General features: G+C 46.3%; 1 protein-coding gene across 1 annotated transcript in view; it reads left to right on the top strand.

The window, feature by feature from the left end:
* The window catches only part of LOC147733561 (aminopeptidase N-like), a 491,573-nt gene that overhangs the window by 49,203 nt on the left and 416,179 nt on the right, over nt 1-26,191 (top strand). Inside the window, exons 5-6 of the mRNA XM_086958148.1 lie at nt 12,500-12,654; nt 13,823-13,936. Coding sequence (XP_086814274.1) covers nt 12,500-12,654; nt 13,823-13,936 — 269 coding nt within the window. The remainder of the gene's footprint in view (nt 1-12,499; nt 12,655-13,822; nt 13,937-26,191) is intronic.

Raw genomic sequence — 26,191 nt, 5'->3', positions numbered from 1 at the left:
ACAAAGCGACCCCACAACACCGCTCCCCAATTCTTCTCAGGGACCTGGTGGGCCAACAATGCTAACTCATATGCTTTAAACCATTGACCAATATCTTTATTCCTATTGTAATCTTTGATCACATCTTTCGGAAAGTAAAACTTACTTTCTGCAGGCTCAGATGGAATGCTGCCACCAGAGGGATTCAACTCTAACTTTTTAGCTTGGATATCCAGCTCCCTCAACCTGGCTTCACGCTCCAAAGCTAACTTCTCTCGTTCAAACTCTAACTTTTTGATCTCCAAATCAGCTTCTCTTCTACCTCTTGCATTTTCTAACTCCAACTGCCCATTTATCTTTAGCCTTGCCATTTCCATGTTGTAAGCTCGCTCTTTCGCCCTTTCTTCTCTTTCTTCAGGGGAAAGACCTTTGGAGGAAACACTGCTACCGGGAGAGGACACAGGCCCATTCACTGGCACCTCCTCATCCCCTTCCTCTGTGGGTACCACCACCACATCAGAGGGATCTCTGGATTCCCACCAGGCCTGTAATGCTTTACGAAAATCATCTTTTCTCGAGAGGCCTGTGGTAGGAACTTTAAACTGGTCGCAAAAGTGTTTCAGCTCATCCTTCTTGTATTTCTTAAGCTTATTCCTCTCAAACTCCTCCACAACAACGACAGGGGTAGTGACTCCATTGTCACTCATGGTCAAAACTGGCAGTGTTCAAAAAATCAAGTTTCAGAAAAGCGGAGAACAAAAAATAGGATCCTCCCCAATTAGATTGTGACTGCGTTATGGTCTGCTTTCACTATGTAGCGCACACTAATCACTGTACATGGGTCATAAATGCAAGGTCCAAATCCTCACCGCTGCATCCAATGTTAGAACCGGCTGTCTCTAGTTGGCAGAGGTATGCACTTCTGACAAATAGGGACACACCTTTTCTAGTCAGGGCAAGGGGATCACACCCTTCGATAACCCCTGCTCACCCCCTTGGTAGCTTGGCAGAGCAGAACAGGCTTATCTCAGAGGCTGTGGGTTAAGCAATTATGACCACATACAGTAATACCGTGAATACACTACGAATGGATACGACACAGTAGTATTATAAAAATAAGTATTTTTTTATAAGGCTTAGCACAAGACCAGATAACGACAAAACTGTACACAATCGGAATAAATACGTTGGGAAGGAAAAAGGATAGTTCAAAGGTAGTTTCTTCTTTAGCACAAAAGTCTTTAGTATCAAAGCAAATCTTCTTCTTGGCCATACAGTTCTTAGCAACAGGGTAACCCACACGGGGGCTACACGACGTCGAGGCAAAGTTAATCCAAAGGTTCGGCGTCGACCGCGAGGAGCGCTACGTCGAGCCCGGAGTCACACGGACCCCCAACAACACAGTACCTTTAGGAAAATGAAGCACACGATGATCAGCGGCGTCGAGCAATCCGGCGTCGCGTCTTCGGTGTCGATCAGGCCTCAGCAGGCGTCGTCGATGATGCGGTTGCACAGAGTGAGCAGCGCTCACGGCGTCGAGGGGGCACACAGGTGATGCGATCAGCAGCGGTGCAGACACGAGGTCCTCTGGAGCTAGAGCCGTACTCCCACTCACTGGCGTTGCTGCTGGCGTCGGTCGGGCCCGGCGTCCGGTCGTCGTGATTGCTGGTTCTTTCAGAGGTGCTGGATGCACGCTTCCAGCAAAGAGCACTTTAGCAGATGAAGTCCTTTAGCCCTGTGACTTCGGCAGGAGACTGGCACTCTTCCAGTCCTTGGAGATTTTCTTAGCAAGCGTGAGAGTACACACACAGTTCCTCTCTCCTGGTTCCTTGGCGAAAATAAAGAAGCACTGCAGGATTCCCCCAACAACAGCACACTGGCAGAAGGGGTAGGCAGTCCTTAGATCAGCAGGCCTCTTGTCCTTGGTTACAGGGTTCCTTGTTAGAAGTGATCTAAATTCTTGGTTCAGGGGTCCTTCTCTTATAACCCTTTCCGGCTTTGATCCCTTTGTCCATGCCGGGGATTTCCCAACATCCTGGGTCTGTCTAGGGCGGAGCCAGGCAGAAGCACCTGGCCTATTCACTGAGCAGGGCTGGGTCCTCAGACGCCCAGCAGGAGGTGGAGCCAGCATTGACACTGGCAGGAGCAGAGCTATCGGCCTCCTGGCGGGAGGTGGGGCTAGGATCGTCCATGGCAGGCACAGAGCCATCAGCCGCTTGGCAGGAGGTGGAGCCAGCATTGTATCAGGCAAGGCAGGCTATCAACAACTACTCTCCCCCTACTCTCAACCTAAATGTCCCACTCATCCCACACTGACTCATCCAGACCTGTGGAGCCACCCAGCTCCTGTCACACACACGCAAGACCAGCAGAAACCAGATATGGTTAGACAAGAAAATAGACACTTTCTAAAAGTGCTATTTTCGAACCCAGAGTCCAAAAACCATCCACACCAACGGATGCGTAATTAAACCCCGAGTTCAGGGATACCAAACTCGACATTGCACCATGCTCCCCGAGCCAGCTAGGATCATAGCATTAATAATCCCGGCGGCCCATTCTAACTAATGGAGAGCAGGCTACCTTGCAATAGTGAAGAACGAAGATGGCGGTAATTCACTATCAGGACATGCCAACTTGGTCAGGCGTGTCCTACCTTATACTTACAATGCACCCTGCCCGTGGGCCTACCATAGGGGTGACTAACATGAAGTCAAGGGAAGGTTTGAGGGGCTGGCAGGTAGGTATACTTGCGCAGCCTGCGCGACAGTACCAGACTGCACGTGGGTCTCGCAATGACCGACCCGTAGACATTCTTTTACGAGGCCGCTCCTGTGGGTGGCACAACACGTGCTGCAAGCCCACGAGCGACATTTGTATTTACAAGCCCCGGCACTCCTGGTGCACTAGACTAGGGACTGATAGTAAACCAAATAAGCCAAACATGGATACAATAGATATATCAATTTTAACATAGGGAGCACTTGCGCTGTGGCACTGATCAGCAGTGGCACTGCGCCCAAAGCATATACCAGCAAAACATCGTAAAACAGTAGAGGCAAACAGAAAAAATGGAGGAGAGACTCAAGCCAATGATGTCAGGTCTAACAATCCCTATATGCAACAGTTGAATGTCGGGCCTTTGTCGAACTCAGTACAGGTGCAAGGCCTGCATTCAGCCCACTGCAGGCTTTCAAAGCCGCTGTGCAACCCATAATGGAGGTTGGCTGTAGAGCGTAGCCTGCATCCATGTACCCAACATACCAGATTATGGGATTTGACCGTGTGCAAAGAGGGTTAGTCTACTGGTCTAGGCTGTGGCCAGCCCAGCAACCAACCCATTATGGTCGCCAAACCATAGCTGGGCTTGCCCTATGGCCATTCATAGTGGAGGTCTGCTGCAGGGCTTGGTCTGCAGTTAGCTTCTGCACCAAACCTGTAGTGTGCCAACCTCCAATGCTTCCAGCTTTGGTAGCTCCATGGCATTGAGCCAGGCCCAGAAGTAAGTCATATGCTTTGTTTACTGTTAGAGCTGTATACTGCAATGTTCGCAACTATCATACAAACACAAAAAAAAGAGCATAACAAAAAAGGGAATATCATTTTCAATATTCATTTAAGCCGTTATTGCAAAGGAAATGGAAATAAATGTTTTGAATTTTTTTCAGGAACTTCCAGTTAGTCGCCTAAAAAAATATATAGATTCCCAAGCAGCAAATCTAACCTAATACATTTTCCCTGGACACCCTAAAAGCTCTTTTTAGGTTTTGACCTGGCGAGGGGCACGAAGTGCCCCTCCCAGTTTGAAAACTTTTGTCTTCAGTATGGATGTTGGCACAGCCTCTGCCTCTCATTGGCTAGCTCCATAAATGGAGGCTAGCCATTGGGAGACAGAGGCTGTCAATCGCGCTTTCTCTTGAAAACGCGATTCGGGGGCGTTTCTGGTGCTTTTTTTAAGCCCCGCCCCTTTGTCCCGGGCCGCGCTGCGATTGGCTGCCGGCCCGGGACACCCCCGTGACGTCAGCCAATCACAGCGCGGCCCGGGACCTGACTTGTTAGGATTTTGTGTTGTAGGAAACCACAGTGGCAGGGGCGTAACACAGGCCCCTGCAGCCCCTGCAGTGCGGGGGGGCCTCACTCTCCAAGGGGCCCCTTATTGGAGCCAGCCAGCAAGCCTCTTTAAGACTTCGAATCATGAATGAAATGCTGCGCAGCCGCACACGCCGCCCAAGGCCAGGCGGCCTCTTCATTAAGTAAATGCATTTTTGGTGCGCACGTCCGGGCCCCTCTGAGGCTCTTCCGTGTGTAATGTGAGTATATTAAACTCCGGACACCTCGAGGTGAGCCCAGAAGGAGGAGGAGTCAGTCTATGCTAGGAGATCTTTGAAAGGGGCCGAAGCACCTGCGGCCTCTCCTTCCAATCTCCCTCCGGCGCTTGTAACCTCGACCGGTGGCAGGGTTGGCTCTAGGTCGGTGCGACCAGTGCTACCACACCGGGTGCTGGCTTGCTGGGAGCTCCCTGTATGCAGTTTGTATTGTTTTTATAGCTCCTGCTGCCGCTTTCCTTTCCGCCGGCAATTACCGGGCCTAACAAAACTGCCAAGTTAACTCTTGTAACTAATGTTCTATCCATCTGGAGAGAGATAGCTGTGTCCCGATGCAGCATGCAAGGCTGGGAGTCCCCGAGACGGCAGGTTTTTTCCGAGTAGGACACATGCAGCCTGGGCCTCCACCCACGGTGAGTGCTGGTCTGGAAATTTAGCTGCTCTTGCACGCTGAGCTGTGCCGTGCATGCCCAGGGAGGGACGCTCCTGCTGCCATTGTTCTTGGTATGGAGGGGAAGGCGTCACCCACTGCAGACATTGTTTATTGTGCCTAGCATGTTTACTGGGTGCCCCGCTGTTTACGACGCTCTCAATGCGCATGCATGCAGTCCCAAACATCGGAGTGCTTAAGTCAAACATGTTTCTTTGTACGACTTGCTGAATGGGAGTGCGCTTGTCAAACCGTTTCCCCCTTGGATTCGTCACCCCTGTCTTTTAAATTTTCCGTTGTCTGGTTGCCTTTCAAACGTTCCTGTCGAAAATGCACTTAATCTAACCCTGTGAAACATCCCTTATCTGGGTTTTCAAAGATCCTCCTACGTCTAACAGGCCTGCTTAGCTAAACTACCCTTCTGTGCTTTCACTTCAGAGCTGCCTGCAGTCGGTGGCTGGGTGCTGCTTGTGTCACAGAACGGATTGTAGTAATGGCCTGGCAGTGATCTGTTGCGTCCAAGAGCAAACTAGTGGATTTCAGCCGTGAAGGGAGTAGCAAGGAAACGTGGGTGGACGATAATGTCAGTGTTTTTCTTAATTTGAAAAGTCGACATTCAATTTATGAATCTTACTTTGTTTTATAAGTTATTTTCGGCCTTGTTCCCAGAGTGAATTGATTGGTGCCCTTCCCTGTGCTAGAAGGCTTAATTGTATATAATGAATATTTTGCATAATTTGTTTCCCTTTTTCACATTTCTTTTTGCAAACTATGCAGCTTTTTGTCTTCTCACGTGTTTATATGGCCTTTAACATGTCAGTTATTTGTACTTCAGCGGTACTAGCTTCTGGAGATTACCATGCCCTCCCCCTGACGATCCTCCCTTCCCGAATTTAAGTGTCTCCTATGCCCGCACAGACAGACAGCAGGACATACAGCCACCTAAACCGATTGCGAATGGACTCAAAAGCAGGGAATCTGCATCTTGTTTGTTGCACTCTGCTCTGACGGACATCCAGCAGGTGCTTAGAAGCGTGCCCTTCTGCACAGCGCTACAAAAACCTACTCAAACAAGGACATGTACATACCATGCCGTGTCCTAAGAGACTTGTATGCACGAGGAAGGGCTTTGTTGTGCAAGGTGTCAGCCTGAAAGAGTTCTGCAAACTGGAAGACAGTTCTGCTGTCCAATAACAATGTTGTTATCCCTCTACAACCTATGGGGTAACCCTGCTGTACTGGTGTGAGTTAGTGGGATCCAGCAATCTGTTGTCTCAGGCGCAGTGAAACCTGGTGCACCAGTTTGTTGCAGTCCTGCCAAGTACCACTCATCAGGCGATTTGCATGGCAAACTCTAATGCTTGCACTTATGCAAAAAACAGCCTAAAAGTGTTAGACTAAGGATGCGTAGCACTTGGCATGGCTGATACCCTGAAACTGTTAGACAAAGAAGACCCATACACTGTTATTTCAGAGCTCCCAGGTACAACAACTTGTGCCCAGTGTACTCAGGATGAAAATGGGAGCCTTCCCTATTGCATTTCATTCTGCTAAGTGTTGTCACAAACAGGACCAGAGCACAAGGAAGCTGAGAGCAGCTGGGCTTGACATCACACCTGGCTAGAGGGGCAGTCTGAGGAAAACCTGACAACCTAACCAGTGGATTGTCTTGTATACTTCGCACTTCCCCAGGAATTTATGAATACTTGATTGCAGCCTACCTCTAAACCAGGCCCCTAAGCTGCTGTCCGAAAGTGTACTAAGACAGTATCCATCCTTCTATTGGAGTTACAAGTCAGGTAACTCTTGATACCTTCTCTCTCTCCATCCTTACCTTTGTCCCGTTATCTCCTTCCTCTTCAGTGTTAATTCCCATTCTCCTCTTCTCATTATCACCCCTTCCTCCTACCTTTACTCTCACTTTCCCTTTTTCTCGTTTTCCCTCTTCCTTCATGTCCTTCTCTTGATCCTTCCTACCTTCGATCTTCTTCCTCTTGTCTCTCCTGCCTTTCTTCTTTTCTCCCAGTCACTTTGATCACTTTGCTTTAGTACCTCCCATTTCCTCCTTCTTGTCTCACATTTGTTACTTCTTTTTGTATGTCTTCCTCTTGTTACCCTATTCCATCTATCTTCTAACCTCTTTTCTGTCTCAGTTCTTTTGTCTTTCTCAAAGCCTCTTCATCCTCCTTTTCTTCCTCCCTATCACAAATCCTCCTTTTTCTTCTATTCCTACTTACCTGCCACACTCTCTCCTGGGGCCTCATTTATGAGAAATGACGCATCGCTGCATGAAAGCAGCGATGCGTCACTTCTCAGTGCGCACTCCTAGCGACATTCCTGATGCGTCATATTTAATGTATGACGCATCATGTCGCAAGGAGTTACAAATACGTCAGTATTTCTGACGTATCTGTAAGCGCAAAAGTGACGCATTGCTGGGGTGTGTCACAAAAGTGACGCAACTCCCGCAATGCGTCCTTTCACATGGGGCAAGCCCCATGTGAAAGGGCCTGCATCAGTCTTACGCCTGCTGTAAGGCAGGCGCAAGATTTTGACGCAACGGTGTCCAAAAAGTGACGCAGTGAAATCTCATAGATTTCACTGCGTCACTTTTACGACCCTTCCTTGCGTCAATACGCCCCCCCTTGCATACATTATACTTGGCGCAGGTATAATGTGGCGCAGGGGTTTACAAAGTGACACATCTACCTAGATACGTCAATTTGTAAATATGGCGCAACAAGGCACATTTTTACGCCACTGGTGCGTCACAAAAAGTGACGCACCTGCGGCGTAAAAGTGACCCACAACCTCATAAATGAGGCCCCTGGTTACTCCCACTCTTTTACCCTTTCATTTCTGCTTTTGTCCTTATCTTTCCTCAAATCTCACCTAGGCCCCTTCTTTTTCCTGTCTCTTTCCCTCTCTCACATCTCTCCTCCTTTTGTCTACCTCTTCCCCTCTCATCACTCTCCCTACCCCCATTGTCTCCCTCCGTCTCTCTCTCCTCTCCCATCTCCTGTTGTTTCTCTTCTTCTTTCTCATCCTTGACAGTCTGTGTGCTGTGCAGTCATCTGAGACTGTGGGACACTTAGTCAGCTGAGATGCCTCAGTGTGTAACTTGTTCATGTTGGGCTCTCAAACATCCTTCCTGTTGGGCCGGGTCCCATGTGGACAGAGAGACAATTTCTGGTGCTTTTTAGCAGTTTGAAGATCTTCTTGGAGTTTCTCCATGCGGATCACTGCACTGAAATGCGTTAGTCTAACTCCTGAAGCGTGGTACTTGGCAGAGCTGGAGATTGGAGTTTTGTATAGTTGATGTTTTGACTTATGTCAAGGTAGTGCAGAGGGCTAACATGCCTGCTGCAAGAAAAGTGTACAATGTACATTACAGAGTGCATATAATTTTAATAGATCAACAGGTTACAGCTTTTAGAAGCGACATCCTTTTGTTCCTTGCTATTGATAACTTAAAGTCCTAATATAGAACAATGAGGTAATAACTTTCATCATAGAGCTGCATACACACTGCAAAGTATACATTAGAACATAGATTAATGTTACAAAAAGGGTTGTTTTTATTAAAGAAAACTCCCAACTATGCTGCTTCTTTTTCGACTCTGAGTTTGAGCTTCTCCACACCAAGCACTCCTAAACTATACGGCCTACCAGTATGGATGACATGTGACTCCTACACTTTTAGTCCTTTGGCTTATGCAACATTTCCTATGAGCTGGTTTACAAACCTATGTTTGATTGTCTCTGTGTAATGTGTGTGTGATGCTAAAAGCTCTTACATCCTTTGCTGGTATGAGTGGCGCTGTATAACTTATTCAGTGCATCTGAGAGAGAGTAGTTAGGGAGACTTGGTCACTGTTAAAGGGTGCTAGTGAGAGATACCCATGGTGGAGGTGGTCATGGGGGGAGGGCGGGTGCCAACTAACATTGCCGAACTGGGCCCCACCAGCGGTAAAGCCGGCCCTGTCCAGTGGTCTAGAGGAATCCTTGCGCCTCTGGGAAGCGAAAACCGCTGCTGCGAAGGCCTGGATCCGTCGCGGCCTCGCTCCCCCTGACTGAAGCTGTCACAGAGCTGGACCTGTCTGTTCACATCTGTAGGCCCCTAACACCAGCAGAAGACTGAAAAGCAGAAGAGAACAGTCAAGTCCTCTGCCAGATCATCAGTAAATTTGGTTCCTCTGGACTGGCCCCCTGGATCAGCAGCCATGGCCCCCAGGCAGAAATCTCTGCAGCTTGGGCAGGCCCACGTTTAACAGCTCATCTGCCCTCCACCTGTGTTTGGAGGGCAGAGGGGGCACAGGCTTGTGTCTGGGGATTAAAATACATAGCTAACAAGTTTAACAGTCTCAGCTCACCATTGACTGCAGCACCATCTGAGCCACCCCCTCAGTCCAGAGAAAGAGGCTTGGAACCTGCCTACCTGTGTGACGCCAGCAGGGCCAAAGAGTCAAGCACTGCGCAGCATTGAGACACATGCAGTGTAGCATCCAACATTTCCCATCAGTGGGTAAGTAGCCAGGCCAAAAGGGACATCTAACTGGTTAGAGTGTTGTCTCTTTGGAGAGGTGTAATTTGGTATTTACCCATGAGAAGGAAGAGTTTGGATGTAATCGTCAGCCCTATGGTAAAGTGTATAGAGTCAAGCATGGCCAGGCATTGTGATTTATCCATAGTAGTGCAAGCAGGTGCAGTGGAGCAGGTGTAAAATTTAGGATGTGTAGAGATTGTGCAAGTGTATAGAGGCCTTTTCGAGGAGAGTCTATTAGTGACATTCCATTCCAGGTGTTTTTGTGGCAGTTTCAAGATCTCTTTAAAGCTTCTCATTGCTCAAGTGTCATTCCTAATATTTCTTTCCATACACTTGTTACTTTATTTTGCTCGCAAAAAATGTCACTCGTAGTCATTGAATGTCACTCATAATTACACTTGAAGTAGGAAAATGTCACACATGGCGATCTGAAACTTTGGCAGCTATGAAGGCTATTCATCTCGGCCGCTGGCTACGCCGGTGCTGGGCGTGTAGCGGCGTGCCAACTGGGCCGTGGAACACTTACTTCAGGGTAATAGTTTGTTGGGGCCTCACACATCCTGTTAGGGTGGCCTAGTCGTGAAGGGCACTTCGTTAATGACCTTCCATTTCAAGTGCTGTGCAGCAGCTAAGTTAAGAGTTTCTCATTGCTCAGATGGGTGTCATTTCTGCTATTTGTGTCTTCCTCGTCTTCATCGCCTGATTTTGCTTGTCTTGTGAAAAAGTGTCACCCATATTTGTGGAAATGTCACTCATAATTACATTGAAGATATGAAAATGTCACACATAGCAATCTAAAATCTTGGCAGCTATGCCCCTAGCAGCCCCCGTTTTCCAGCCTCCAGGGGCCCCAACAGCGCTGTAATACAAACAGGCAGCACTACACTCTCTCGCCGGCGCTGGTTGTCCCAGTGAGTTGTCTCACAACAGTCCTACCTCATAAATTAAATGGTGCCTGCTGCATGCTGTGGGTGCAGTTGACCTGAGCTTTCAGGCCCAGAACCAAGGGTTATTGAAGGCAACTGCCTCGAGGCCAGAGACCATTTGCATATTTACATACCTTTGTAAACTGGTTACAGAGGCTTAGGTTTTTTTCTGTTCCAGTACCCCCTGGGCCCCCACTCTGCCTATTCCTTGTATTTGAAATTTACTGCTGTAGTGTGAGAATGCATTTCATGAAAAGGAATATAAAGTAGGGTTGCCAAAAGAAAAATGCCAGCCATGTGTTTAAAGAGCCTGGAAAGACTTCATCTTGGCACTAAGTAGGGTTATAAATAAAAAAGTATGTATTAATTTGTAATGTGACTTTTCTGTGTTTGTTCCCTTTAATTATCAGTCATGGATCTTATCATTGAGGCAGCCCTAGAACACAATTAAAGTCCTTTCTATTTACATTCGCCGTTCGAAGTATGCACAGAAAAGTGCTGATTATATGGCTTTAGGTGACTGCTTATTTTTGTCGGTGGGGCAAAGTGGTAGGTGGTGAGCCGGGCCGCTGTGGGGGGCCCCCTCATTGTGCTTTGCAGGGGGGCCCCCTCAAGTTTTGTTACGCCACTGCACAGTGGAAAGGACTTGCTAAAAAAAATTCTCTGCACCAGGAAACCCCTTCGCAAGACGAGTTTTAAAGATAACAAAGAAGGAAACTATTTATGAAGGTATTTTTGGGGATAGCTGTACCTGCTTTTCGGGGGAACCCATAGTTTTCAGCGGTTTTCCATTGAAGAATGAAGGTGAGAAGCGGCAGCCCTGGGGTCTCCCGAGGTTCAGCGCGAGCCCAGCAGTCCCTAAGCATGTGGCGTTTCAGCTCGTGCACTGCACAGGAACTGTGTCAACAGAGGTATGCATGAGGAGAGTCCCCTCGGGCTACAGCAGCCTCCTGCAAGCACCGGCCAGATAGGGAGAAGACAGGGCGGGAGAAGCGGCGAAGAATAAAAGCAAAAGACTGCTAAAAATACAACGTGAGATCACGCTCCTCTCTAAGACAGACCCTCCCCTTGCTTCCCAAGATCACCTGGTGCAGGGGCCCGCACCTTCATTTTATAAACTGTGTAGCTGCCGCAACGCCTGGTCTGAACAGCAGAATTCCCTTCATACCTGCTATAAGAAATATTGTGCTGTAACGTTTAGTGGTACTAGCTCGCCTACCAGTGAATGAACGTGACCATGCATGGGGATATTTCACAACTCAATGGTTTTAGTTAATGTTTGATCCCTTGTCAAGAGTGAATAAATCAGCTACCTCTGTTTTTTTGTGGCCAAATGCTCTTGGCATTCTGGGAATTGTAGTTTCGTGCACAGTGTGACTGGTGTATCATTACTGGTCCACTGGTTGGTTAGTACACCATCTTGTTACACAAACACGTTTACATTTGGTTTGTAACAGAGGTATGTATGTGTGTTAAGATCCAGCTTGTAGCGGTCTGTTGTCAGGACATATTGTGGACAATACCAAAATTTAGATTGGGCTTTAGGTCCGCTCATTGATTAGCATTCAGTGGCATTCTTGTCTATTTCATTTGCTTGCTTCTTATCCATCAAACTTTAATGCTGCGAAACCTATTGCATTGTAAATGCTTGTTAAATATGCGGTGGAGTCCTAGTGATCAGGTGACCAGAACCAATGGTAACCTAAGCTCTAGAGCCAATAGGACCCAATCCCTAATGCCTAGACCCAATAGAAGTCCTAGCAATGGAAACTAACTAAACCCTAGCCCTGTACACCAAAAATAATCTAATCTCTAGGACCTATAACCAATAGAAAACGTAAGTCCATGAACCAATACAAATCTGGGATTGACAGCTAGTAGAAATCCTAGTGCTAAGCCCCTTTTTGTTTAATGCAGTCACTTCCTTACAGAACGTCATTGAGACCCTTTTTTTCTGATTCAGGTGTAGTTCAGAAAATACTTTGAAAGTAATCTTGTCCCGGGAGATGTTACTCTTTATGATGCCATCTCCCAGACATATTAACTGGTAATGTACCTTACAGAATAGGACTGCATATGATTTGGTACCAGGGCCACAAAACGTCAACGCATGTCATGAAGCATTGTTAAAGAGCTTGAGAAAATGAAAGCAGAGTGCACAAAATCAGACTGTTGCCTGTTTAATAGGGACTTAATAATATTTATCATTAAACATATTCCTAACTCTGTGAGATTCTGCTTTGTATGGGTATTCAGGTGTCAAGCAATTGTTTTTCCTCTTTTTTCTTTGCAGATCAGATAGGTATTCCTGACTTCAGTGCAGGAGCCATGGAGAACTGGGGTCTCATCACATATAGAGAGGCAGCTCTCTTTCTTCACCCATTACAATCATCTCTAAAAAATAAGGAGAGAGGACTTATTGCTATGGCTCATGAGCTTGCACATCAGGTACTAGTTGTTCACTTGCTTTGCAGCCTATTTAGCAGAATGATGCAATTTAACTTAAGGTGTTTTAAGGCTGAATTCAGATATCTTGAAAATATGTCACTGTAATTATGGTAATTTTTTGAAACATAGTGGATGTACATTTTATAACACAGGAAAGGGCCTGCCTCAAATAATCTGTGATGCTAGATTGATGCTTAAAAGCCCTTACCTTTTCAATCAGTAGTTTGGAGGTGCAGTTGCGCAGGGAATCACGGTTCTCAGGAGCACACTGCAGCCCAGAGGAAACATTCCTTTGCACACAGCCTTTTGCCCCATGCATGCCTTTACTACACACCCTTTACCATGCAGATTTCTTTACCATGCATGTGTTAACCATGCATGGTAAGTGTAGGTAAGATATGGGTCTTCAACCTGCCACGTGGGTGACTGTGTGGGGTCCAAGAAGGGGTTGTCCGTCCATGTGGGGTTGATTGTAGGGCCTGTCACCAACCCCACACTGTGCACTGGCATGCACAGCTGGAGGGATGTGCCACCTCTGGGGGGTTGGGAGCAGGGCCTGGACTTCAGTCATGCACCCTGCAGGGTTTGCCTAGTTAAGTGTGGTAAAATGCTTCATTAAAAAAAACAGAGAAATTAAATGAAAAAAAGCAATGGTCAAAGTGACAATATAGTAAGGTGAACATTTCAGTTAAAAGATAACCTTTAAATCTAAAAAAAAACTAAAATTTCACCAATTAAAGTTAACTAAAGTAACTATAACGCAAGCCCTCGCCATACACTGCTCATGACCTCACAAAATACATCAATCATGACATAATTTTTATATCATTGATCACATTACTATGACATCTGAAATTAAATCATTGATGAGAACACTATCCATGGCATATTATGTATGTAAGGTAAATGCAACAAACATAATTTATATTAAGCTCCAAACCCATACATTGATCACTTTACAAATCACTTTCTCATTCCCGAACCAGTCAGTGTGTAAATTGCACATCCCTGCTTTGCTAATTGGAATGACAGATCTGGCTCTGGTATGTTAGTGCACTGGTTTCATAGAACAAGGAAACTGCTAGTTTTAGCCACTTACACAATTCCTAGTATTTCACTACAGTGTTCTCTCTTGATAATGCTCATTTGGTTTAATTTTCCCTTTTAGTGGTTCGGCAATCTTGTGACAATGAGGTGGTGGAATGACATCTGGCTTAATGAGGGCTTTGCCACATATATGGAATACCAGGGTGCTGATCATGTTGAGCCAACATGGAACATAGTAAGTGTCCAAAATATATTATGTAAGTATTTACTTCACAACTGCCTTCCCAACAACCATCATAATATCATAACTATAACAGGGGCGGCTTTAGGCTCATGGCGGCCCTGGGCAGGGAGCGTAAGTAGGGGGCCCCGGAAGAGGGGGTCTGGGCGGGGCGGAGTGCGGAGGCCAGTAAAGAGGGGGGGTCAGGGTGTTTGGAAGTGGAATAGAGCCGGAGGCCGCCAAATCCCTGCCAGGGGCCGCCACGCAAATATGTATCCATCCTCAGAGGATTAATATATTAAGGATATATATTGGCGTGGTGGCCTCTGGGGTTTGGTGGCCCTGTGCAGGTGCACAGCTTGCACATGCTAAAGGCCGGCCCTGACTATAAAGACACTCATTCCTGTGCAAAAAGGGGGCCACACCAGTGTTCACATCTAAAATAATGGGCCTACATATAACATAGATGATTTAATAGGTGTGTAGGAGGAGAGGTGTGGTGTGGTGGCCAGAGCGCCTGACTCTGGAGCACGAGGCTCACGGTTAGATCCCCAGCACCAGCGGCAGCGCAGCTCAACACCATGTGACTCTGAACAATAGCTTACTTAGTCTCCCTGATGCTCCGAGCACCTTGAGACCCCTTGGGGTGATTAGTTTGTACTTTACAAATACCGGATAAGCATATTGCACCATAAAAACAAATGCTCTGTGACAGAGATCTATTCAAAGTTGACATAAACAGTGCATCACGTCTTACCATCCTTGTAGCCATGTTTTGTTTGTGTTGAGTGTGTACAAGATACTGGAAATTACCCCCCCCCCCACCCCCCGGGTACTCTTACTAGAGAGACAACTGCCAGAGTAGGGATTTTTATATCTCAAAGGTCATTAGTTCAGCTCTACTACAGCTTTCATCGAGAAGCTAGTAGAAGGCGTCACAGAGGCCGCATTAAGTACTGACAAATATCTAGTCTTGGGTGACCTAAACTTACACCTAGATACTCCTACGGACAAGGTGGCGAGTGATTTCTGTCAAACAATGGCAGGTCTGCAGTTTGAGCAGAAGGTACAGCACTCCACCCGCAAGATGGGCCACCTTCTTGACCCGGTTTTCGCAAACTGGAACCAAGTGGAAGCTAAGATTCCGGTCCCCATTCCATGGTCCGACCACCATCTCATCCCATTCACCAATGAGATGTAGGGAGCGCGTCCGACCGAACCTCCTGCTGATAAACACCCTAGGCGGAGATGGGCGGCGTTCTCCCAAGCTAAATTCAACCAGGCGCTAACTGCGAAGGGTCATCCTGGGGGTGAGGGGGTAGAAGAAATTAATTTCAACCTAGCCCAACGAATCACGGAGGCCCTGGACCTGGTGGCTCCACTCGGTGTGGCAAAAAAGGGGGACAACGATTAACCACCTTCGTCACCCCTCCAACTGAGGTACTTCTCCGCATCTGCGGGTCGATAAAATCTGGCTCCCCAAGAGACCCGACCACTCCTAGTCGGTTGAAGGGTAGCCTGCAAGTACTTGAACCCTATGTTCGCCACCTATTAGATGCCTCCTTCAAGTCCCAGAGTGTCCCCAATGCTTGGAAGCAAGCAGTTGTACTCCCTCTGCAGAAGAAAGCCAATGTCAGTTTCGAAAAACTTGACAATCTTCGCCCAATTTCCCTCCTGCCCTATATGGATAAAGTGGCGGAAAAAATAGCCAACCTACAACTTATGCAGTTCGTGGAGGAGGCTTCGCTACTCCATGACTCGCAATTTGGCTTCCGCCCCCTTCACTCGACGGAATCAGCGCTTCTCGTGGCAGTTGAAGCGCTACGACAGGGTGTGGATGAGGGCCAAACCATGGCTTTGATCTTACTTGATCTAAGCGCGGCATTCGACACTGTAGCACATTCCACCTTGCTACAGTGTCTGAATGAAGGTGGGGTTACAGGCGCAGCGCTTGGCTGGATCGGGTCCTTCCTGTCTGACAGGTGTTTTCAGGTCCGATTGGGTGAATGCTATTCGAAGGAGATTGAGTTGGGCCAGGGCGTGCCTCAGGGCTCGTCCCTGAGCCCAACCCTATTTAATATCTATGTCTCCCCCCTAGCAGCCATCGTGGAGGGACACGGTCTTCGCCTGGTGTCCTACGCCGATGACACGCAGCTGGTCATCTCCCTATCACGTGCACCCGGCCTTGCAGCGGACATCTTCAGGAACTGCATGCAAGACCTGGCAACCTGGATGTCCACAAACTGTTTAAAGTTGAACGGTAGCAAGACTGAGGTGCTCGTGGTGGGGAGAGGGCCATCTGCTTGGTCGTCGGCGTGGTGGCCGCCCTGCCTGGGTGAGGTCCCCGTTCCCTGCCGTGAGGCCAGGAACCTCGGCGTGTGGCTGGATAAGGACCTTGCCTTTGGTCCCCAGATCAGCCGGGTGGCCGGGGTGTGTTTCGGTGTTCTGAGAGCCTTAAGGAAAGTCTTAGACCTTCTCCCTATTTCTGCTCGGAGGACGCTGGTGCACGCCCTGGTCACCTCGCGACTTGACTATGGGAACCTGCTATATCTGGGGGCCACGAGCAAGGTCATGGGCCGCCTGCAAGTGCTTCAAAATGCTGCGGCGCGGCTTGTACTCAGGCTCCCTAGGAGGTCACCCTCCAAACCAGCTCTACTAGCCTCCACTGGCTCCCTGTGGAGAAGAGGGTAGAGTTCAAAGCCCTCTCCACATGCCACCGCATTCTGAGCGGTAAAGCCCCTGCTCCGCTCCAGAGTCTGGTGACCTACTATGAGCCCACACGCAATCTACGGTCCTCGCAGACTGGGCTGCTAAAGGTCCCCAGAGTAAGGAAGGCGCGTATGGGAGGAAGATCTTTTAGACACCTCGCCCCCAGATGCTGGAATGCCCTACCTTTAGAACTGCGACTAGAACCATCTGAAGTCCTGTTCAGGAAGAAGCTTAAAACCCACCTTTTCAGCAGGTAGCCTTCCATGGGAGGGGAGGGGACAGCCACTTCACTTATCACAGCGCGGGGACACGCCAGTGGCGTAAACAGGCGCTTTACAAATGCCCAAATAATAATAATAATAATAATAAATATTTACATTTTAGTTATCATTATTACTGCTTTAAAAAATCTAAAAGTCCACATTTCAAATTAAGATCAATTAGCAGTTGTTTGTGGGTGAGACTGTGTTTGTGTGGTATAACGTGTATGTGCAAGCATTTGTGTCTGTAATTATGTGTGAATATGAGTGAAGTGAGTAACAGCCAGTGAGTGTGAATTACTAGGACTGAATGTTAGTGAGTATGAGTGATGGGGTGAGTGAGAACGAATACAAATTAGTGTTTTGGTGTGTGAGAAAGAATGAGTAACAGTGAATGAATGAGAGTGAGTTGGAGTAAGTGTGAGAATGTAGAAGTGAGTGAGAGTAAGCGTGAATGCTAGTTAGTGAGATGGGGTGAGTGAGAACGAATACAAATTAGTGTTTTGCTGCGTGAGAAAGAATGAGTAACAGTGAATGAATGAAAGTGAGTTGGAGTAAGTGTGAGAATGTAGGAGTGAGTGAGAGTAAGCTTGAATGTGAGTGATAGAGAATGAATGAGGCTCAATTGTAGAGCAAGAGACAGTCAGTGTGAGTAAGAATAATATCGAGTTTAAGACACTATAATTGGGCCAGAGTAAGATTGTGTAAGAGTGAGTGTGAATGTGAATGAGTAAGAATGAATGAGTAAGACTGAGAGAAACAAAGTCAGTAAGATTGGGATTATACTGTGTGAGAATGATTGAGAGTGAGTGATTGTAAGTGAGCATGATGGAGAAAATGTTGACATGTTTGTAAGTGCCTTTGGCACTGGCACATTGAGGGTAGTTATTGGCTTATAGGGTCACCAATGGCAAAATACTTGTGATGGCACACTGGAGGTAATTTTTAACATGACAGGCATCTGTGACAAAATGCTGGCACTTGCATATTAGAAGTAGAACTTAGCAAAGGCTGACATAGCATATTGGATGTAATTATTCAACTGGGGCCCATATGGACAATTGCTAATGCTGGCATACTGGAAATAATTCATGGACACCCATGGAAAAATACTGACCCCGGCATACACAGGCTAACTCTTAGCATATGGGGTAGCTGTGGGAAATTACTCATGCTGGCATACTTGAGGACATTCTTTGTATCGGGCACCCATTGTACAATGCTGGCACGAGCACAGTGAAGGTAATTTTTGGCAGAAGGGAAGACAACCGTTTCATACTAGATTGGGTCAACCATGACAAAAGGCTTGCCCTGGAATACTGGAAGCTAATGCTGACATGAGGGTCCCCCATAATAAATGGATGGTATTAACTCGTTCCATGCTGATGACGGAGCCGCTCCGTCATCAGCTGCGGTTGGGCTGTGCTGATGACGGAGCGGTTCCGTCATGGCCCGGCCGCCGCGCCTGCGCGACGCGTTTTATTGGGCGGGGCGGGCCATGACGGAACCGCTCCGTCACGAGCACAGCTCAACCGCTGCTGGTGACGGAGCGGTTCTGTCACCAGCATGCGCCCCGCCCTGTTAGCGCTGCGGCGGAATAGCCGCCGCAGCGAAAGGGTTAATGGCAACATTCTGGATAGGACCCATTGTAGTTAGTTGTTGGCATAACGGGGAACCCATGAAAGAAAGAGTACACATTGATTACAATGAAAATGATGCAACTCATGCCATTAAAACGCGGTCAGTACATCAACCGGATTATTACACTGCATACCCTTACAACGCAAGTTGTTACAACGACTTGCTGTAGGGGGCAGAAGGTGTTGGATTTAAATCCAACACCTTGCTTACTGTTGCAAAGACTGGAGTTGGAATAGTAAATTTTGCTATTAAAAATCCCAGCGTCCCCCCTACTGCAAGTCGTTGTAATGACTTGCGTTGTAACTGTATGCATCGCAAAAACGCGATCGTTGTAATGGCATGCATGTGAACCTGTGCGTTGTAACGTGTCATATTCGAAAGAAAGCTTAACCAAGCGGAATGAATCATTTTTTTTTACATATTTGTGCACCCATTAGATATTTTATAAAAGGGGGTTTAGTCTTAGGAGCGGGAGCTTTCATACACTTGGCAATTGAATAGTTAAAGCTTGCCCTTTCTATGCCTATGTCTTCTATGCCTGTGGCAGCAGCACTGATACACAATGGCAGTCACTTCATTGAATAATCCCAGAGAAGAGAAGTGTTTCTTCTGTTAGACAAATCCCTGCTGCCTGATATCCTATCTGTGTTGGGTGGATACTCTCTTGGGCAAATTAAAAGAAATTTGCACTCCTCTTTGAAGCACAAAGTTTCCTAAATCCACACAGCTACTTGGGCATGAAAATGTGACCTGTCCCGCTCACAGGCCCAAACATCCTTCACAAGTGGACACTTGAAACCCATCTTGCTAGCAATAAAAGATACAAAAAGGCCGAAATATTAACACAGATTAGAAAATTATTCTGGAAACGGACAGTAAAGTACATGATAGGGAAACATTCCAGAATTAGGGAGAGTACAGGTACAGGACTTACATCCAAAGTCACCTTATTTTTGCAAAAGTTGGTCAGCAGCAGGGCAATAGACTTTCCCAAAAACATGGGTAACTTCAGTTTCCATGTCTAAGCCACTAAATCATTGGGGAATGGTTAGTAACTGGACACTAACCACCCTGTTTTTGTTTGCATTTTTACCCTCACCTTAAATTGGCAAACTACCACAGAGCCGCCCATTATACCTAAAGGGTGAGGTATCCTAAGAATATTGTGATGTGTGTGATTTGTTGTGGTATGTCATGTTGGGGGTTCCCCACTAAACAGCATTGCTAAGGTTAAATTGAATTACATTTTATTTTATAGTCACATCTGTCCTCAGGCGTGTCCCTGGACTGTGGACTTCCCTTTGCCTCCCTGCACAGTTCTTTGCAGGAAGGTTTTTCTGTGTTGCATTGGATTGTTTTGCCACGTATAGACCTCCCATTTTAGTGCCTATGGGCTAGATGTAGGTAAACTACATTTACCGAATCTAAAATACCGAATTTTACCAATTTGGTATATTAGAATTGGTAAATGCTATGTAGGTAATTACTCGGTAAGTATTACCGAATCGGTAAATACTGATGCGGTAATCCCCATTCATTCCTATGGGTCTGTAGGCCCATAGGAATGAATAGGAATTACCGAATCGGTATTTACGGATTCGGTAAAAGGAGGGAAACATTCAAGGGTGGCAGGGTGTCACTTTGACACCCTGTTGCACCCCTGAATTGTGCATGGGTGGACATGTGGCACACATACATGCCTGTATGCCACATGGCACTGTTATTAAAAGCAAAAAATTACTTTTTTTAGGGTTTTCATAATTTATCACCAACTTGTAGTTGGTGGTAAATAACGAATCCTTACAGGTGAAAAACACTCACTTGAGTGCTTCCTACATTTCAGATTTGGTAATTTACCGAATTCTTAAATACCGATTCGGTAAATTACCGAATCTGAAATGTAGCCACCTACATGCCAAATGCCTAATACCGGTCGGTAACGGCCGAAATTCAGTAATTTCGGCCGTTACCGACCGGTATTAGGGTTTCTACATCTGGCCCTATATGTCACCCCTAAGGTAGGGTCTAAACAGGTCAGAGGGCAGAGTGTATTTTATTTCAAAAGTTAGAAATTTAATTTCAAGTTGTACATGTCCTGGTGGTAAAAAAACTACTAAATTAGTTTTTCACTATTATGAGGCCTCCTTCTGTAGGATAACATTGAGTTACTTTATTGCATTTGATAACTTTTGATTGGGAACAGGTAGAAATGCCATACTTGGATTGAAAATAATTATAATTCACAAACCTCTTTAATGGTAAAGTCAGGTTTAAAGTCACATTCCTGAAAATTGCATTTTTTGAAACTATTTGGTGCCTGAAGCCTGTGTCCTGGTTCAAATGACTGTCATTAGCATGGTCGTTCACCTTTGTGTATTTCTCTGAGACAGTAAGACAAAGAGGGACTAGGTGTTGGTAGAATGGGGTATTCCATAAGGACGTGTGGAACGGAGCTGCTCCCTGATACACTTACCATTCAAATGTGCTGCCTCAGTACACTCACAAAGAACTTCATACCAGCCTTTAGTCACTCCAGACCTCTTGGAGCCTGGTCAGGGAAAAAGGAAATTCCAGAACCATCTGTGGGGGGGAAACTCCACTTCAAAGCTGGCAACAGTTATTGACATTAAACCCTAAAACCCACTCTTCAGTTCACTCCTACACCTGCAGAGGACCCCACGCAGGAATGCTTTGTTACTTCAGAGGACTGCCCTGCTTGTTGAGGCCTGCATTGTACTTTTGCAGACTGCTCTGCTGCTACCAGAGGACTGGCTTGCTGCTTAAAGCCTGCTTTGTATCCTCTGAGGACTGCTCCAGGACTGCCTTGCTGCTTGATCTCAGGACTACCAGAGTGGCTCCGAGGGCTAGTTGGCTGACCTTCTCTTCTGAGCTATAGGGACATAAAAAAGCTCCAAAAACCTTGAACTCACACCTGGACCATGCCTTAAGTAAGTTATGCCCTCTATGTGATGCTCACCCAGTCCTGGACCTTTGGAAATGGTTTTAAAGGTGTCCAAACAGCCATTAGTGAAAACTTTGACTTTGAATATTTCCATCAAAAACTGCTTGAGAACTAACAGGAGACTGGGACCTACTTGTTCATTCATTCACCCAAGGTACATCACCAGTCAGCCTAACTTCACGGTAGCTCCCACTAAGTTCTACTCTGCAGTAGCAAAACCTGTTTGGAGGCTCCTCTAAAAAGGTGTATGCGGCCCAGTTGCGGCTAGTGGCATTTGAAAGTGGTACGGCATAAAAGCAAATACATCACAAAGCTGGGGATGCCTATGGCAGAGGATACATGCTTCTATAGTACAAAACAAACGTAAATGCGGCCTGCTATATAACAACAGTGCTATTGCATTTCAATACGTTTTAAAGTGCACAGTAAATTGATCTGCTTTCTGGTGCCTGTTGCCCCAACACAACATTATTTCACCAACCATAAAAGATGCCAGAGTCCCACAAAATGTAGCCCATGCTTGCAAAACAATCAGCTACACTACACTGATGACACATGACAAACAAAACGCTGCCTTTCAGATTGCACATCAAGTAAAATGTAACCCCCAAACCAACGGAAATTGTATATCATCCTCCCATTAATATAGAACAGACAGCAACCTCTGGCTCAACCCCCTTCGCTCCTCTTTGGAGTTTGCCTCCCAAAGTGGGCATACTGGCGCCTGTCAAACCCAGAGAGGGGTGCCACAGCAGTGGAGACTTTTTACTGTATCATGAGGGGCATCATCGAGAAAATGTATGCCACAGGTATGTGCCGTTTTCCACATGAGAGTTTAGTACTCAGCTTGTAATATAAAAGGGGCGATCATTTTGATCTCAAGTTATAATTTAAAATCAATAGTGTTAAAGTCAGAATGAAAATTCACTATGATGCAGCTGGTGTCCAAATTGTGATTCTGAAAGGAATGAGGTAGAAAGGGCTACAAGACCTATCCGTAGCACTTGAGCCAGGCAGCATCAAATAGTTTTGTTTTCTGTTTTCACACAGACTGCGCCCACCACACAGATTCAAATGAATTAGATACATTTTGAGTCAAGCGAAGAGGGAAGCCAGCAGTAAAACATATTTCTACAAATTGAAGTGGACTCATGCCATACGTTACCTACCTTAACATTTCCAGTCACAATGAGGTGTCCGTTCTGCGGGGAATGAGATTTTGATACCTTTTCTGATTACCTAGATACCTATCTCATTCATCCAATTTTGGATCGATTATTGACTGTCATTGAGTAAAAGGCAAACCCACATAAGATTAAATCAACCCCATAGACTGACGCAACTCTGAAGAACCACTTACGACTGATAAAGTTTAAGAAGTTTAATATAAAATCAGAGTTAATTGCAAATACAATCCTCTCAGGATAAGATTCAACAAATATACAGGAACTAAAAGAAACATAAATTCCCTAAAGAATCTCAATCTACAAAAGAAAACGATCAAAACCAATTCCAAAATCAACAAATTGAATAACATAGACACAAAGTGGATCTGTTGCGTCATCTAAAAGAAGAGAAAAACAAGTTAAATCTGTCCCTACTCTATGCTAAGTGACATCCCTACTTCGCAAGTTCTTTTACCTAAAAAGGTGTCAGCAGTTTGACTTCCAAAGAAGTTCAAACTCTCTTAGTCTCTGATGAAAACCTATGTCGAGAAGCAGTATCCTATCTGCCTACCCATCCGCTCTCTAAGGGTCCTCGGCCTACTGCTCTCTCCTTGTTCAGATCTGCCCTGCTCCGCTACTCAGGCCATCTGCTCTCCTTCTCCCCGGGGTGCTGTCCCTAAATACAAAATCACAGTATGGGTGGAACGCCCCTTTGAGACGCCCACCACGTACACATTTCACGTAGTCTCACTTCTGGGTTTTTCCATAGTTCGCCTCTTCGAGTCGTCTGTTAAGTTGACCTTGCTTCTTAGGCGCCATCTTCGTAATCGTGCTGGTAACCTCCATGACATTCCAGTTGACACTTTCAGTCCAAAGTCTATCACCTCAAACAGAGCTCTATTCATTACTGTTGTTTTGGTAACCCTTTTGGTCCTGAGAACGGTCACTTCTAAACAAGACCCCAAATTCCAAGAGTCGCTTATCTCACTTAGGCCATAAACTTCGTCCACATTGTCACTTTAATTTAACGAGGCCTTTGACTCTTGTCCCGCACGTACAGATCAAAGCTATTCCCCTACTCCAGTGAGCCCACTAAATTATACGTAGTAGACTACACTCCTGCGAATGCTTGGTCCGTTAGGTTAAAATCACATATGATCACACCATCCTAAAATTCCTACAAACTCTTCTAGACAGTATGACTTTTAACACACATATATATATAATCGAATTAGCAAATCCTTGATTATACTCGACTCTACGTTACATAAAATACAACGTTATACTCTTGTTCTTATACAGTGCTATATAGTCTGCACATTTCTTCAATTTACATTTCATCTTCTTTCTCCGTTTAATTGTTGCATACATATATGAATTCAGCTTCGCACGTTTTACTGTTCTTAAGCATTTCCATACATTTCTACATTTAGCCCAACCTATATACGGGCCTTTCTAATTCTAATGCACATTCTGGAGTAAATACAAATACATTTTCTTATTACTTAAGTTACATATGCTAACATTACGCTACACGTGTTAACTTTACGTGGCAGGCTTGTAAATATGGTACAGACATATGTTTCATTCAAATTGCGCTCTCTCAGTTCCAACAATCCCACTCCAATCACGACAAGGGTGTGATTCTGAATGCAGCCACAGCACAGAGAATGAACCCTATGAATCCTGGAGCTGCTATCCTGCAGGGAAGCACCAGGATTGGTTGGAGCCTGCTTCCCCAGCGCTCCTTTGGAGACTGGGGACCTGTGGCTGTAATCTGCCCAGCTGTTTATAACACCCGCACTGTGCCCATTCGAAGATGGTATGTAAATCTTACATACATGTATTACTAAAGACAGCCAAAACTCGTAGTTTTGTGGTCGTTGTTGGGCGCAGTTTTATTATATTTACATACCTACACATTTTTTACTTTTCCTGGACCTATTTTGTATGTCCAGTGTCATAAATCATCATCATAAACCATCGTATAATCGGGTGTCATATGTCATTCTGTTGCTCATCATAAATCATGTGTCATAAATCATTGCTGTATTATAAATCATTTTGATAGAAGCAGTCATACATTTGGTGTCATAAATCATTCTGCATTATCGTCATAAATCATGAAGCCTAAATTATTTGTTGGTCATAAATCACTTGCTGATCATAACTCATTTGCATATCATAGAGTTGTAAATCACAGTTCGTACTTTGTTCTGTTGGTTTCCATGCCCCTTTGCATGTGGGGGATAGTCCCTCCCTGGAGTTAGGCCTCAACTCGCTACCTTGCTAGTCTCTTGTGCCCTGCCATCTGGCGGGGTCCGGCTCCATTTTCTACCCACTTTTGTCAGGCCTTCGCACCCTGCCGTAAGGCATCCCAAAGTGAGCGGCCCTCCTTTGACACACCGCCCTGTTGGTGCGCTTCCATAACCAACAAAATGTACCTTTCTTATCCACCATAACCCCAGTGAGTCTCGCGTCTTCCTGCTGCTACCCCCCATGCAACCATCCTCTTGGTCTTTTGTTTGGTGCAACCTGCTAAAAACATCGCACTCCACATGTTGCTCCAGAATACGTGCATCCCTTCCTCCGATAGGTGAACCACGTCCCGCCCTTAGAGCACGTAGGAACTTAATTACTGCAATATTTAGTTTCCTTTTAAAGTTCTCGACCGCTTGTGCGATTCTGCCCCACATGACACCAACCTGCTAATCAGCTCAGACCAAATGATGACAGTGCTTCCAAAGCACCGCACTGCCTCCGTTAGGACCATTTGTAGAGTAGCTCTTTTCTCCCCAGCCGAGCTAAGTCGTGCCCACCCAGGTGAATTATCAACATGTCTGGTTGCTAGGCTGTGTCCGTCCGCAGGTCCTTGAGGACAGCTGGCAGTTGGCCCTATCTCATCCCTAGGTGACCCCATCATCATCGGACGCATGTGTTGACTGGCCTACCTCTCTGCCTATGGCCTGCCCGCTGCCACCTCAAATTCATCCGTGAAACTAAAGAGTGATACACCACTCATACTAGCAGAGGGCACCCTGCTGAGGCAATATTTACAGTGTCAGGAGAATGTCAGGTGTACACATACTCATACACGCTGCCGGGTTTGTATACAGCAGCTGGAGTCTTACCTAGGTCCTGTATGCCTTGGACTGCCATCAGCCGAAGGCCTAGATCCCTGTCAAGGACATCCCATGCTGGGCTGCTGTGGTCGCTGCCCCAGTCCTGAATAAATGAGAACCAAAAGCCGCTGGTGGGAGGTCCAACCTGCCCAGTGCATGGTGCATCACTGCTGAAAACTGGAATTTACGTAAGAGGTTACCATCCCTATACTTGAACAGGGGGTCCTTTACCACCGGCCGTGCTGCCATGTAGGTTAGTGGGCAGCATACTGCGCAGAATTTGGGGTCCCTAATGCACCTTTTCTGGGCTGGTCAGTGTTTGACCTCAACCGCAGTTCCACTTCCGCCACCCGGGCCTGACGACGGCTGCCAGTAGGCACGTCTCTGCAGTGCCTGTCCAAGCCGCGGCC

The sequence above is a fragment of the Lissotriton vulgaris genome, chromosome 2_1 (genome assembly GCF_964263255.1).
Source record: "Lissotriton vulgaris chromosome 2_1, aLisVul1.2, whole genome shotgun sequence".
NCBI lineage: Eukaryota > Metazoa > Chordata > Amphibia > Caudata > Salamandridae > Lissotriton > Lissotriton vulgaris.
The sequence above is the reverse complement of the archived record's forward strand: the minus strand, read 5'-3'. Positions and strand labels throughout refer to the sequence as shown.